The following is a 15,975-nucleotide window of genomic DNA, read 5'->3' as shown; positions in this document are numbered from 1 at the left end:
ATGGCTCTCTAGCTTACCTTTCCCAAGGAAGACTACAACAAATAAATAATATGCAAGAAGAAAAAGGCAAGACTGACAAAACAATTAAAAACTGTAACAAAAGCACACACTTTAGGGTTTTTCTAAAGGACAACAGTTCTTTAGATGCCTTTGGCCCAAACTGTTTAGGGCTTTAAAGGCCAATGTTGTTGCTGTTTATTCGTTTAGTCGTATCTGACTCTTCGTGACCCCATGGACCAGAGCACGCCAGGCACTCCTGTCTTCCACTGCCTCCCGCAGCTTGGTCAAACTCATGTTAGTAGCTTCAAGAACACTGTCCAACCATCTCGTCCTCTGTCGTTCCTTCTCCTTGTGCCCTCCATCTTTCCCAACATCAGAAAAGATGGAGCCTCAGCTTCAGGATCTGTCCTTCCAGTGAGCACTCAGGGCTGATTTCCTTAAGAATGGAGAGGTTTGATCTTCTTGCAGTCCATGGGACTCTCAAGAGCAGGGGGCAGCAACCTAAGGCCCAAGGGCCACAAGCAGCCCACAAGCGGGGCTCGTTTAACTGGCCCATGAGCCGCCCCCAAACTGAACCGCCCACTCGGCAAGTCCCCACGTACTGCACTAAATCAGCGCAGCGCAGCACGGGGACTCGCTTCCGCAGCGCAAGAAATCGCGTCTGCGCAGATGCAGACACCAGAAATTGCGGGCGTGCACACTCACACACGATCCAGCCCACAGAGGGATCTCTGCTAGAGTGAACTGACCCAGGCGAGGCAAACCTTGCCAACCCCTGCTCAAGAGTCTCCTTCTGCACCATAATTCATAGCCAATACAGCACCTTATATTGGACCCTGAAGCAGATAGGCAACCAGCATAACGGAGGTGGGCGAAAGTCTTTGCTCCCCCCCGCCTGCCTTCAAAAGCCATCTGGGATAGCAGAGAAACGCGCTGCGCTTCTCCGCTATCCCGGGAAGGAAGGCGGTCGGGAGCAAAGACTTTTGCCCCCCGCCGGCCTTCAGAAGAGGTCCAGGACCTCTTCTGAAGGCCGGCGGTGGGCGAAAGTCTTTGCTCCCGACCACCAGCATTTTAAAAGAGGTCCCCGGAGATTTCCCTATGGGCTTTCTTCTTGCGAAGCAAGCCCATAGGGAAATTCGTCTGGCGAAGCACCTCGAAAAACGGAAAACTCTTTCTTCTGGCGAGTTTTCCGTCTTGTGAGGCATTCGTCTTGCGAGGTACCACTGTATTGTGATTGCACTTGTTCTGTTAGTGCAAGGATTCATGCTTGGGCAACAGAATTTCTGCCCTTCTGCCCCCCAAGTCTGCTCTGAAGGATTGGGGGTAGCCTTCCCCAGACATATTTAAGAAGCACATAGGGAAGGAGAGGAAAGACAAGGTTGCACAAGCATAAAGCCTTGAGCTAATGGAACCATTTATTTAGTACTATGTTGGGTACTAATTGTTTACAGATTTTCCACTATCGTAACTCTTTCCACATCAACTCCTTTAACAAGGATCCCATGCACATTGGGCCTGTGTGTTGCAAAGGATTCTGGGACATGTAATTATTTTTGGTTAAACCAACAAGCACAATGACCAATAGACTCAAGAACACTGGCCTCACTAGGCCTACTTGAGCTGCATGTATGAACACACCAAACACTCTCCTAGATGGAAGGGAAATATTATTTCCTTTAAAAGAAGCTTATTTGACATTCCTGGGAATACAGTCTGAAGACCACTGTTCTTTTAGATTAAATATGCATTAATAAATGCTGTTAGTTTAAGCAGCACACATTTCCAACTGGCTTTTAAATGAAAAATTAACAAAAGAATGTAATAATATTATATATCCAAGGCCAGGACTGGCAAATGTAACAAAATGAGTAATTAGCCAATATTCATTTCTATATCGAATCACATCCGTTGCATTAGTTTAATCAAGAAGCACTTGTTAGCATCACAAGAGACAAACAGCTCTAACTGTAATCAAAAAGACCATTACTCACCATCCACCAGACCTCAGCTACTTAATTACCCATTTCAGTTTCTTCCCAAATTAGCAGGAACATCATTAAACTCAAGAACCAGGGTACACTCTAGCTGTCTTTCAGTGCTATCCACTACTTCAGTTTTTTTAACTGAAAGGCACAGCTCTCGCTTTGGAAGTACAGCAATTTGAGAAAAACACATCAACTTAAGCAGAAATCCATACTAATAATGAATATGTAAAACACTCAAAACTCATAGGGAAGGAAGTTCAAGAGCTTGCAGTTTCCTGAATACGCCTTCAGAGACAATCTGCACTGGGGCATTATTAATAATTACTTTTGGTGTCTGCCACACAGTTATCCATATAGAAGGGATGGCTGACCCATGCCCTGTGAGCTGCCCAAGGTTTTTTTGTGCCACTCCCAAAAGCTGTCATTCTTAAAAAGGTTGCTAGTGTTTTCCTTACCAACCAATCACACAGCTCCCTGCTGTGATTCTGCGATGCCGAAAGATCCAGAGGAACTATGCACACACTCAAAGAACAGTAAGGCTAGACATAAGCAATTCAGCGAATTAAATACTTTCACCTGTGCTAGCATTGCTTACATTTCTTTTAAAGAAACAGTACACTCTTGGCTCATTACTAATAATCTGTATTAAATTAGTGACAACTACAATAGGCACCCACAGCCAAAAATAAAAAAGCTAAGATGTTTACTTTCTCCATCCACTCTAGATCTTTATTACCTTTTTATCCACCGTCAGTTTGGCGGCAGACCCAAAGTCCACCAGCTTGATGTGTCCTGTTCGGTCAATAAGAATATTCTCTGGTTTAATATCTCTGTAAATAAAAAACCCAAAGCAATCAATAAAAGCTTTTCACAAGACCATAAATGCTTCCCTAAAACATACTGTATTACAAAAACCATTAAAGTGGTAAAAAAAAATCCAAAAGGGATGCAGTCAAACACTAGTTCTCAAACTAGTCAGACTAACACTTTACAATACCACATGCATCTCAGAGAGAGAGAGAGTATTTAGAAAGCAAATACTCAAGCAGGTCAACCTGGAAATACTCAACCTGGAACTATATTCCAACTCCAACTGAAGTTGGAAGGTCCAAACTGGAGTTCCTCATGGAAGCACCTGTACTGCTCACAGTCCTTTCTTTAGCTTTGGTGTCCTGTCCTGTCCCCCACCACATCTTAGAGAGCCAGCGTGGTATAGTGGTTAAGAGCGGTAGACTCGTAATCTGGTGAACCGGGTTCACTTCCCTGCTCCTCCACATGCAGCTGCTGGGTGACCTTGGGCTACTCACACTTCTCTGAAGTCTCTCAGCCTCACTTACCTCACAGAGTGTTTGTTGTGGGGGAGGAAGGGAAAGGAGATTGTTAGCCGCTTTGAGACTCCTTAGAGTAGTGATAAAGCGGGGTATCAAATCCAAACTCCTCCTCTTCTTAGGCAATAAAGCTACTGAGAATTCTTCAGTGAACTCAAGAGAGTTTCAAAAGCTGATGACAATATTGCAACAGGGTGTGCTGTTCAAATTCTAGAAACCCACTGCCTAAAACAGATGTTTGACTCCAGCAATCTTAGTAGTATCTTAAGGGTAATGTCTCCAAATACAGTTAGAAGTATCGATAGTTTCCAAAACTGTTCCCTTCACTGATTTCCAAAACGATCCATTATTCCCAGTGTTGAATTAAGCCTACTGGTGTGAGGCACAGCAACACTTACCGGTGAGCATAGCCCATTTGATGGACACTATGGATGGCCAGAACTAACTCCGCTAGATAAAACTGAATAGTGCTTTCATCAAGTTGATCCTCATATCTGTTTAGGAAGGACAGAAGATCTCCTCCAGGCTCATATTCCATAACCTTCATGCAATTTCAAAGTAAACAGACAAAAAGAAAGCAAAGCTTTGTGAAGCTCTTCTACTATGAAAAGCACACAGCATCAGCAAACAAACAATCATTTAAAGAACATTTTCTGTGTTCTCAATATATTCAGCTTTGCTACAACAAAAGAAATTCAGAAGCACTAATCTTCCAGTAATTAAAGCTGGAGGACGGGACCCTAGATGCATCAAGAAGTATTTCTTTTTAACGTGGCTTGACTACAAAAATGGCTGTTCCTTGGGAAATGGCTGTGTTAACTATAGCTGATGGGTACTGATGACTTCGTAACTTATATGCGTGGGCAGCTAAGAAGGAGAAAAGAACTAGATAAAATAGTGGTCAATTGCAAAGGTGATTTGGACATTTAAGCTGGCACATTCTACCTGAGAACCCCCTGCTATTCTATCGTATGCAACAAATAATTCTTAGGAGACATGATCATGGTTTATTGTATCTGCAGTGGCTGATGTTTTTATGGTTTTTATGGTTATTTTTGCTTTTCTTTTTGTTCCCTTTGTGAATGATGCCATGGCCTTTGGGCTAGTGCAATAAAGTTTATAATGATGATGAAAGTTTATGATGATATAGCTGATGGGCTTTGTAGTCCAAAAGAGCTGGAGGGCACCAGGTTGGAGAAGGCTGGTTCTAACTCCATGCAGGCCTGCATAGGATTGCAGTCTTAGCCCATTCATTATGTCTGAGGTACGCATACGTTTTTCAGGATGCGGTTCCAAAGATGGGCTTGGGGGCAATACCATGCTGGCTATGGCTGATAGGAATTGTCAGCCAAAGGTGCATGATCTCCTTTGTTCTTTCCCTGTGTCTATTTTAAATTTTAAGCTTCTTAGGGAAGGTCCTGTCAAACCTTTGTGAAGTATCACACACACTGATGGCTTGCTCAGTCTCTTCTCACCACATTCACCAGTGTGGCATAATGGTGGACTAGGAACTAGGAGACCAGGGTTCAAACCTTACTGGGTCATGAAACTCACTGGGTGGCCTTGGGCCAGTCACTGCATCTCAGCCTAACCTACCTCACAGGGTTGTTGTGGGGATTAAAGGAAATGGGGAAGAACCAAGGAACCTTGAGCTCCTTGAAGAACCTTGAGCTCCCTGAAGAAAAAGGCAGGGTATCAATGCAAGAAATACAAATACAAACACATGCAACAAGGCTCAAGATGACACACTGCCCTGCTCCCTTTGCCTTCTTCGTGCATAGCAGGCAATGTTTTTTTATTTTAAAATGTGCACCCCCCACTTCCTCCACTGGCTTACATCTCCCGCAAAAACAAACTTCACCAGCCAATCAAAATATAGAAACAAAAAAAAAAAAACTGGAGTACGATTCTGGGCATGGCCAAAAGTGGCCCTCCAGCTGTTTTGGGACTACAACTCCCATTATCCCTAGCTAACAGGACCAGTGGTCAGGGATGATGGGAGTTGTAGTCCCAAAACAGCTGGAGAGCCAAGTTTGGCCATCCCTGGATTAAGCAATATACCAGCATTAAAAAGTGAAGTATAAAACAAACTGTAAGATATAGATAATAAAAACAGTATTAAAACTTAAAAACCAAGAAGAATTAAAAAGTGCAGAAATGAAATAGATTCATTTGAGAACCCTTAGGAAAAAAGAAAAGTTTGCAGTCAGGTGTCCCAAAACATAGCAATGTTGAGCTTGCTTCATTTCAATGGGAAGAGAAGTCCAGCCACAATGCTAAAAGCACATGCTTGAGTCATAGCATGGTTTACTATAGAGTGTGGCTTGAACCAGAGCACCCCACAAGTATTTCAGCATAGTTCAATAGTGGCTTCTGTAGGCACAGAAGAGAATAAAATTCACTCTCCACCTCACTGTGTACAGTGGAAGCGGAGAAGTATTACCCATGCAGGCCCGAAGGTATCAAATTCTTTATCAATCATGCTTTTTCCCTTCTTCTTAAAATGTTAACATTTAAATAGTTTGATAATTGAAAAAAAAAAAAGTTAATTAACTGTCAAGGATTCTTCATTCTCAGATTGAAGTATTCACTGTTCTGCAGAAAGGCTCCCACCTTTCCTAACAGGAAGATTTAATGACTAGTTTCCTCCTGTAATTGCTTTGAAGTGAATGTGGTAAAATCAAACTCTACCCAGTGGTCTCCAGCAGCGAGCAACTTGCCTGGCGTGTGAAAGTAAAAGCTGTCAGCCCACTTGAAGTGATGCTGCAAATACAAAACTCACCAAATAAAGATTCTTTTTGTCTTGAAATGCATAATGCAACTGTGGAATCCAAGGGCTGGTACTCTGGGATAATATATTCCTTTCTTCCTCAAAGAATAATACCTGTGAGGAGTAAATATTAATAAATCATCAACTCCTTGGAGGAACAATAAAGTGAGTGCAAATTTGCATTTTGAAGATTCAGCAGCAACAGTCACTCACATCTAAAGTCTTTCATCTAGTATGGATCTAGCTTTCCTTTTCCAAAACTGTCAGCCTTTGGATTTTAAAAACCAAGTTCCTAGCCATCATGGAGAAAGCTATATATTTTGAAAAGTTGCATGTTTAAAGTTCCAGCATTCATGATCTCCAATTACATTTTCCCTCCCCACACACCCTGTTACTCACTTTTTCGCACAATGTCTCTCCCTCCTAAAGAGCATCTTTTGTGCTCTTTGATAAAATACTATATGATTCACAACACATCATTTGCACAGATCGTACTAATCTGCAACATTTGAATACAGAATGACTTTTCTGGGAATTATTTCCTTAACACAGAGCTTAAAGAATTCAACTGCCTATCTCTTTTTTAAAAATCTGATGAACCTGGCTGAATGACCAAGCTTCTCCATTACATAACAACCTACCTGTTGTGTTTCCAGCAGCCTCCATACGGCCTATTCTAGAATGCACTGATTGCTCGGCGTATTAGTAGATGAGAAAGCTCTCTCAGCTCTCACCTTTTATCTTCCTGGGTTGTTCCTGGTGGCCTATCTTTCGCTGTCTAAATGTTGGGCGTCAGGTGTCCCATGGATCAAAACTCTGTATCTACAGGTGTGCCCAAGGCCACATAGCCAAACCTGATCAGAGGATCCATCTCCCTCCCTGAAAACCCTCTCCTGCAATTCTACCGTTAAAAAGAGGGGGGTTATTATTCCCCATAGAAATGCTGTCGGCTTCTGTGTCATGTAGCATCCTGTTTTCAGGAGGGTCGTGTATAGTTCCTGAAAGTTTGAGCTTCCTTTTTAAGACTACTTGGCTTATGTTACTTAGAGGAAAAGGGGCGGGGCTTATGCTACCTGTTTCCCCTCCATTCTAATCTCAATGACACTTCTAAATTTGGAACCTGGGATTTGACCATACAATTTTTGACAACTCAGATCTTCTGCTGCTTGTCAGACCATATTTTCACGCTATATGCTTTGACCAAGGGGGAGGTAACTCACTCAATTATGAGTGGGAAGTTGTCCCCTCCCAGGAGAAATTTAACCTGCTACTCTTCTGAGTTCCTCTTACTCAGAAGTTAGGATGAAGCAGGAGGTGGTGGCAAATGTAAGTTGGGGTGTTGCAAGCCCCACAGCAGCCAAGCACTTTAGAGTTTTGCACTTCACACAGATGCCAGAGAAGCCCGTTCTCTACCACTTCTGTGGGCATAGGTTATTTGATCTTGCTCTGGGGCAACTGTATATTTATATCTGGATCACAACTGGAACTCCTGATTCCATACCCTGTTAACAAGCTTTCTCGCTATGAAAAGGTTATGAGCAATTTGAAGATTATAAAATCAAAACAGGAACTCACATGATCCTGTGCCAGCAGCCTCTCCTTGCTCATCACCTTCATGGCATACACATCGCCAGTTGCCTTCTCTCTCACTACCTGCACTTCTGCAAAATGACCACATCCCACCAGACTTCTGACTTCAAAGTCCTTCAGACTGGGCTGAAGTTCTCGGAATGCTGCTACAGAGTCCGAATCTGCGCAATATTAGACAGACACTTTACGTTGGGGAGAAGCAAACAGTGAGGTACAATGCAGAATTTAACTTAAACAGCCATGGCCATCCCATCAATAAAATTGTTCCCATGTCCTCTCCTCAGTCCAGATCTTGGGGACAAAAACTGTTCATGTCTCTTTTTATTGATTTTATTTCATAACATTCATATACAGTGTTCAAAACTCCCATTGTTCTAGGCGCATTTTGCACAGGAAATTTCATTATTACAAGCACGTTTCTGAGCTCTGGGCACAGTACCGTGCCTAAGATTTCAGATTAGAACTGCAGAGTGGAAGGAAAGGAGGACCTTTTTCTGCCTCCCCACTTCCAGCCACTCTCTGAAGACTGGAAAAGAGACCTTAAGAATATTAGAGGGGTGGGCAGGGGAAGGACTAGATCATGTGAAAAATGAACCTAGTATTTTAGCTGTATTTTCAGCTTTGCATTCTTGTTATTAAAAAAACTGTGCATAGACATTCCATTGTTGCACTCATAACCTAGCCTTAAGGTTCCATTTCATTCCTAGTTTTCATATCTCAGTTCCTAACGCTGTTCATATATCACTTGATTGTGATATACACATATATCATGCCAAAACTATGCACAACAGCTGCCAGGTAGCATCTGCCCAACTCTTCAATTCACCAGACTCTTCCATTTGGGAATATTATTTTCTACACTGGTAATAAGGAAGGATGCACATACAAGCCCAATACAATATCCTGCTGTTACTACATGGATTTCCTCTGTTGCAGTGGGGCTGCAGCACAGTGATAAAGTATCTGCTTTGCAGGCAGAAAGCCCCAGATTCATTCACTAGCATCTCTAAGTAAGACCGGCAAAAACTCCTATGTGAAAACCTGGAGAACTGCTGCCCATCAGTGTGGGAAATATTAAGTAAGATGTATTGATGGTCTGGCTCAGAATAAGGCAGCTTCCTATGTTCCTAATGTATATGCTGAACAGGTCCTTCACAGAATAAATTCACTCTTGCATAAAAAAGCTGTAAGAAAGCCAACAAGACATACACTTTTTAATGAAATTGCCCACATGCTTGATTTTCATTAAAACAGGGTTGCTGCATTCTTCGAAAAGCACCGTTAGGGAGTCCAAAATGCCTTCCCTGGAAAATGGAGACATCTGCTGCTGTGCCACAGAGGGCAGCTTCCCCTGGTAACGAAGACAAATACCAGTGAGAGACAAGAATGGAAGAACATTGGTAGACAATTCATAGTTGCTAGCAAAATTAGAAGCATATGTTACAGCAGGTCACTATGTGTATATATAGAACTGCTCAATTTCTTTTTCTACTTTTAGGGTGAATAGTTGAAGTGTGTGTGTGTGTGTGTATGCTAGTTACAGTTATATTTCCCACCTTTTCCCTAAAGAGCTCTGGGTAACACATATGGTTCCTGCACTCTCAAGTTTATCCTCACAAACCTGTGGAGGTAGGTCAGGCTGAGAGGCAGGGACTGGCCCAATGTCACCCAGTGACTATTTGAACCTTAGTCTCCCGGCTCCTATTCCAACACTCTAACCACTACACAGCACTGCTTTAATGACAACAGTCTACTGTCACACTAATTAGAGATGGCAAAAAAAGTATTGAAAGGCAATCATTAATAAGACCACCCTGTAAAATGAAGAAGGGGAAAAGTGTCACCACTGCTGTCTCTGCCTCCTGTACTCCCTTTAACAGAGGACTTTTAAGAGATACTAAAAAAATAAAGATAAAGAGGAGAAGTTCTAATATGAACAATGTAAACAAACTGTAGAATGTACAGAATTCCAGGAAGTACCATTTATTTTTCTTTATTTAACAACATTTGTAAACTGTCTAACTATAAATAGAACCTCTAAGATGTTTACCTGTGCCCCCCTTGACCAAACTGACCAAGCTCCAATGCATCAGATATTGCCCAACTACACCCAACTTTTGTGATCAGCTGGTGGCTGATGATACCAGTCAGTGGGGTCCCAGAGGGTGAGGCAGTTGTTGGCCCCTCCTTACTGCATGGGACGTACAGAACTTTGAAGACAGCCACAAATATTTGGCCACAATAAATGTTACTCCTTTAACACAACAGAAAGTTGAGTATTTATGAATTGCAGATGCTGATGTGAAACCAGTATAGTTTACACAATCTGAGACAAAATAAACATTTACCTGTAAAAGCAGGTTAAGTCTAGAGACACGGCTGGCAATGGGCTCCATCATGCCTATCTCCGCAGGATTACGCACACCATACTTAAACTTCAACATCTTCAAAATTCACCACCGACAGACACCTCCCAGGATGGATGCTGTAGTTTGTTTTCAATCTGTATTAGAATTATTAATTTCAAGAAGTTATAAGAAGTTTGGGCTTCCTTCAAATCACACAATTCTAAAGGTATAATTGAATGTCATAGAACAGGACGGGGAAGCTGTGGCCCTTCAGATGTTAATGGACTCAACTTTGATTGGCCCCAGCTAGCATGGCCAATGTTTCAGGGTTGACAGGAGGATTTAGAAGACTACGGTTTATCGACCCCTGAATTCCCTACCCTGGGAGTCCAGGGTTCAAATCCCCACTCAGCCATGGGTCTCACTGGGTAATTTGGGTTAGTCACTGCCGCCTAGCCTAGCCTCACAGGGTTGCTATGAGAGCAAAATGGAGAGAGAGAGAACCACATACAGCACACTTAGCTCATTGGAAGAAAAGTGGGATTGAAATGTAATAATAAATATTTATTTGGCCACTCATGTGCAGGGTTGAGCCCTGAATAAGATGTGAAGCAACATCTGTGAGGCGAAAGGTCGCCGTTCGGTGGTAGAACATCTGCTTTGAATGCAGAGGTTCAATCCAGGTTCAATCCTTGGCATCTGCAGCTAAGGCTGGGAGAAACTCGTCTGAAACCCTGAGAGAACTGCAACCAGTCAGCACACGGAGCGAAGGTGCATCCAACTCAGTATAAAGCAGCGCACTATGTTCCTGGTTGCAGTTCATCTGCTTTGCATGCAGAGGTCTCATGTTCAATGCCCAGTTTCTCCTACTAGTGCCTGAAACTCCCCCCCCCCGGCTTTTTCCTTTTTCCTTTTTAAAGAGGACTATAGTTCAGTTTGGGACGTGGGTGGCACTGTGGTCTAAACCACTGAGCCTAGGGCTTGCCGATCAGAAGGTCGGCGGTTCGAATCCCCATGACAGGGTGAGCTCCCGTTGTTTGGTCCCTGCTCCTGCCAACCTAGCAGTTCGAAAGCATGTCAAAGTGCAAGTAGATAAATAGGTACCACTTTGGCGGGAAGGTAAACAGTGTTTCCGTGCACTGCTCTGGTTCGCCAGAAGCGGCATAGTCATGCTAGCCACATGACCAGGAAAAACTGTCTGTGGACAAACACCAGCTCCCTCGGCCAGTAAAGCGAGATGAGCGCCGCAACCCGAGTTGTTCGCGACTGGATTTAACTGTCAGGGGTCCTTTACCTATAGTTCAGTTCAATCCTTGGCAATTTGAGGTAGGGCTCATTGTCACTGTAAACAATACTAAGCTGGATGGATCAGTTCCCCATGCCTTTAGTTGGAGCTCAAAAGTTGGAGCATCTGCGTGGCACACAGAAGGACCCCGGCTCAATTTCCAAACTCTCCGGGTTACGCGCGTCCCTGAGCATGTTCAGTGTGCCATATGCCGGTGACCCGCAACCTTGATGTGTACGCGACTTCCAAGAAGAAGAAGAGTTTGGATTTGATATCCCGCTTTATCACTACCCGAAGGAGTCTCAAAGCGGCTAACATTCTCCATTCCCTTCCTCCCCCACAACAAACACTCTGTGAGCTGAGTGAGGCTGAGAGACTTCAGAGAATTGTGACTGGCCCAAGGTCACCCAGCAGCTGCATGTGGAGGAGCGGAGTCTTGAGCCACGATTTGAAATCCTCCCGCCCCTCCCCCGGCTCGCGCTCTCTTTCTCTCACACACAAACACATATATAGATCACATTACTATAATGTATAAAGCACTTGCATCCACCCCCACTTTGGATAGAAGGGCAGGACAGACATTTAATAAATCATCATTACCCAACGGCATGTCAGCAAGGGAGCCCCCTGAAGCTTCGGCGCCCTTTTCCCCCAAACGCAACGAGCCGCAGCTGCCGTCGCCTCAGAACAGCGCCTCCTCCGCCTTTCCCGCCATCCGCGTTTGAATGGACGAAGCGGAGAAGGGGCGTCACCTGCTTCCCTAAGCCACGTGATCCGAACACCCTCCGCCAATCCGCTCGCCGGGTGACGTCACGCGGAGACGGGTGCGCGCCCTTCTGTCTCCAACGCTCCCCTTTCGAAACAGCAGGGAGAGGCGTGGCCACGGAGCGAGATGGGGCGTGGCCAGCTCAAAAAGTGTCCTAACGGCTTTTTCCTCTCATCCTGTCAGAGCTCGTATTCGGTATTCCCACACCCTGCATATACTGCAATACAAAAGGCTGCAGTGCTTGAATACTGTAATAAGACACAACTATTTCAGGGAGGGTCACAAGCACAATTCCCCCCGCCTGTCCTGGATTTGTCTTTATGTGGTGAAATATACTCGGGAGTCGAGTGTGGATTTCATGCTCGTTATTCAGCTCATAGAAGTGAGGAATGGGAGTTCCCCTGAAATGTCTGCTTTATATACATTATTTACACAATGGGCCCCACGTGATTGGCTATTTCTGGGATTCTCCTGTAGGCCAATCAGGTTGCGGATTCACTTCCACCTGGAGTTGGATTGGGTGGCTCCTGCGGACCAATCAGACTGCTGCATTCTGGATCCTATTGTTCTAGGACCAATCAGACTGCTGCATTTTGGATCCTATTCAACTCAGTACATAACATGTCGCAAATGCTCCACCACACAGATAACAACTAGGAAGCCCCCTCATACTGTTTGCATGGTGTAGCAAAATTAAGAGTCACAACTGTTGCCCCGTCGACTTTTGCCTCTGGTCACACACACCCCGGCATATGGCCCCTGGAATGTTGCCATCGAAGGAACATGGACCTCAGTCGTGAATGTGCCAGCCGTGGTGGCTGGTGTCCATTGGGACTAGCAGAGTAGAAGGCAGGGAGGCCCAGCAGTCAGTGGCGCCAGAGCGAACGATGGACAAAGTCCCCACAACTAAGTTGTAAATATGGAAGCAGGGTTGAGAGACAGACTGAGGATGGTGGGGCATTGCCCTCATGGACCAGCCTCCACTGAGTTCAGGGATGATGGTGTGGCAGTGGCCCAAAGGGCCACAATAAATGTAATAATGTGTACCCCTGTAAATCCTTGAGTGTACTTCTAATACACAGTGGCGTAGCGTGGGGGGTGCAGGGGGGGCCGGGCGCACCGGGCGCAACATCTGGGGGTTAGGGCAAATCCACGGGTTAGGGGGCGCAAATTACTTGCCTTGCCCCGGGTGCTGACAACCCACGCTACGCCACTGCTAATACAGAAGTTACGGCAGCCTGTTACTTTATGAAACTGATGATTTTGCAAGTTGCTGCCCCCCTCCCCACTGGGGCAGAAATACAGCTAATATGTGAAAGATACAGCTCAAAGCTAGAACATAAGTTGCTACATGGTGCAAATGGCTACACGTAACACAGGTTCCCAACATGCACAACTAACACAATGTAACGGAACACGGAATCAGAACTTAATCAGCAGAAATTGCCAGTGCTTATTGCGCATGTGGATTAAACATGAAATAAGGTAATGATGTATATGATTGGTGGGAATTGAAATGCTTTGTTTGAAATTTTATAAATACCACTGCCTGGACCACTGGGCAGGGCTGCAGTTTTGCAGAACAATCAGACTGTAACCTATTGCTTTGCAATAAACAATGTTGGACTCCTAACTCCTCACATTTCTGAGTATTCTTGATAAACCAAGGTACCACTGTACTTGCTCTAAGAACAGCTTAGTTTATGAACAACTTGGAATAAGAATGCTGCAAACCCAGAAGTATGTGTTTTGGTTTGTGAACTTTGCCTTGGAAGCAGAACATGTTCCACTTCCTGTTGAGTGTGTTTCATTTGTAAATTGAGTCCCCCGCTGCTAATCAGAGGCTTCCTGTTGAGTCTGCCGGCTGTTGAGTCCCAAGCACCCACACAACACAGAAGTGATATTTGGAGCTTTTGTTTTTGCTATTTTTTGCGGTTTTGTTTGTGTGGCATTTTCATTTTTTTCACTGTGACTTGTTCTTTGTTTTATGGGACTGACTTGTGACTGACTTGTGACTTCGTTTTTGTGACTTGTTTTGTGGAACCCAGTTCAGCTCCTGGTTGATAGTGTGACTGCAGAAATGGATAAAAGCCCCCCATCCAAACAATGACTATCATCAGTGCACGTAAGAAAAAAATTAATTTTAATCATCTACAATACTGTCTTATTTATTTTATAGTACAGTACATTGATTATTTCCTTCATTTTATGGATCAATGGTCTCGTTAGATAGTAAAATTCATGTTAAACTGCTGTTTTAGGGGTTGTTTTTCATCATCTGGAACAGATGAATCCATTTTCCATTACTTTCTATGGGAAAGCATGCCTTAGTTTAAGAACGCTTTGGTTTAAGAACGTACTTCTGGAACGGATTAAGTTCGTAAAAACTACAAGCATTTTTTTAAAAAATCGGCTCTGATAAGTATAGTTTACTTGATTGGGTTCTTGCTTACAACTTAAAAGAAGAAGAAGAAGCCTGAAAATGCATTCCCACTTTATTCAGTAAAAGCCAAACAAGAGACCTTCTGTTATAAGAACATAAGAAGAGCCTGGCTGGATCAGAGCAAAGGTCCATTCTAGTCCAACATCTTATTCTCACTAAAGCCAAGCAAATGCCTTTGAGAATCCTGCAATCAAGGCCTGAGCATAACAGCACTCTCCCCATTTGTGATTCTCAGCAACTGGCATTGAGAGGCATACTGCCTCTGACATTGGAAGTATTACACAACCATAATACAGTCTCTTTTTAAAAACACTGCTGACACATCACTGGTTTGTGGCTGATGCTTTGTGATGTCACTGCTGCCAGAGCAACTGTGTGTCCACATCTGTGAAGGTGCCGTCTGTCAGTAGAAGGGTATGGAAAAGTGAAAGAGGAGACACACATCTTGAGTCTCACAGGAACATGGCACGGGTTCAGCAGAAAGAACATTCTGAGTTTGAGTCCCTTATTCCAACCATGATGGCTCCAGACATTGACTGGTTGCACTGTCGGGCAAGCCTGTGTAAAGTTAACCTCTTCAGCAGTGAAAAACTGAAAAGTGACAAGGAGCGGAAACTGGTCTGCTTTGTGGATGTCTCCAGCCTGAACGCAAAAGAGAGAGGTCAGAATTCCAAGCCGTCTACTAGCGAGTCCAGTGACATGGAACCTATTGGTGGATTTGATCTGGAGGAGAAGGAGATAGTTATAATAAAAGATGAAAACAAAAATTCAGCCAACACTGAAGGAGCTGTCTGCTTTTTCAAGCAAGGCCGCTGTGAGAAAGGCAATGTGGTGAATTGGCTGAGTTGTGACCTTCAGAAATATGCCGCCGGATTCCAGCATGCGCTAACCCCTGCGAATTTCCCTCAGAAACCCAACCCTTCTGATTCAGCAGCAGAAACAGTATCTCAGGACAGCAGTACTTCAACTTTCAACTGTTCTGGTGCCTAAAGAAGAGCCCTAGATGATCATTTCCATTCTGACAATAAGCTGTGTCTTCTAAACAGCCTGCAAAGAGATCAAGGAAGATCATCAATAAATTTTTTTAAAAGTGAATAGAAGAGGAGAGAGGCTATTTAATTTCTCACTTCAGCAGAGCTTGACAAACATAATCAGCAAGATTATGTCAAGCAAGGTAGTGTCAAGAAAACCCAAATTAATGCTGCAATCATACATACAGTGGTACCTCGGGTTACAGACGCTTCAGGTTACAGACACTTCAGATTACAGACTCCGCTAACCCCGAAATAGTACCTCAGGTTAAGAACTTTGCTTCAGAATGAGAATAGAAATTTTGCGGCGGCAGCACGGTGGCAGCGGGAGGCCCCATTACCTAAAGTGGTGCTTCAGGTTAAGAACAGTTTCAGGTTAAGAACGGACCTCCGGAACGAATTAAGTTCTTAACCCAAGGTACCACTGTA

The 15,975-nt window shown here is 44.0% G+C and overlaps 1 protein-coding gene across 10 annotated transcripts in view; it reads right to left on the bottom strand.

Moving 5' to 3' along the window:
* CIT (citron rho-interacting serine/threonine kinase) overlaps positions 1 to 11,983 on the bottom strand; it is a 112,310-nt gene extending 100,327 nt beyond the window's left edge. For 9 of the 10 annotated variants that reach the window (XM_053369707.1, XM_053369710.1, XM_053369708.1 and 6 more), the window contains exons 1-7: positions 11,907 to 11,983; positions 10,022 to 10,176; positions 8,883 to 9,024; positions 7,659 to 7,834; positions 6,096 to 6,197; positions 3,712 to 3,854; positions 2,722 to 2,815 (exon numbers count right to left, since the gene is read on the bottom strand). In XM_053369707.1, coding sequence (XP_053225682.1) covers positions 2,722 to 2,815; positions 3,712 to 3,854; positions 6,096 to 6,197; positions 7,659 to 7,834; positions 8,883 to 9,024; positions 10,022 to 10,117 — 753 coding nt within the window. In that variant the 5' untranslated portion in view covers positions 10,118 to 10,176; positions 11,907 to 11,983. Of the gene's footprint in view, positions 1 to 2,721; positions 2,816 to 3,711; positions 3,855 to 6,095; positions 6,198 to 6,296; positions 6,376 to 7,658; positions 7,835 to 8,882; positions 9,025 to 10,021; positions 10,177 to 11,906 lie in introns of those variants that run through there. The other variant, XM_053369717.1, reaches the window with a different exon arrangement.
* Between the last annotated feature and the right edge of the window lie 3,992 nt (positions 11,984 to 15,975).

This window comes from Podarcis raffonei, chromosome 16 (genome assembly GCF_027172205.1).
Source record: "Podarcis raffonei isolate rPodRaf1 chromosome 16, rPodRaf1.pri, whole genome shotgun sequence".
Classification (NCBI taxonomy): domain Eukaryota; kingdom Metazoa; phylum Chordata; class Lepidosauria; order Squamata; family Lacertidae; genus Podarcis; species Podarcis raffonei.
This window is presented reverse-complemented; position numbering and strand designations above follow the sequence as displayed.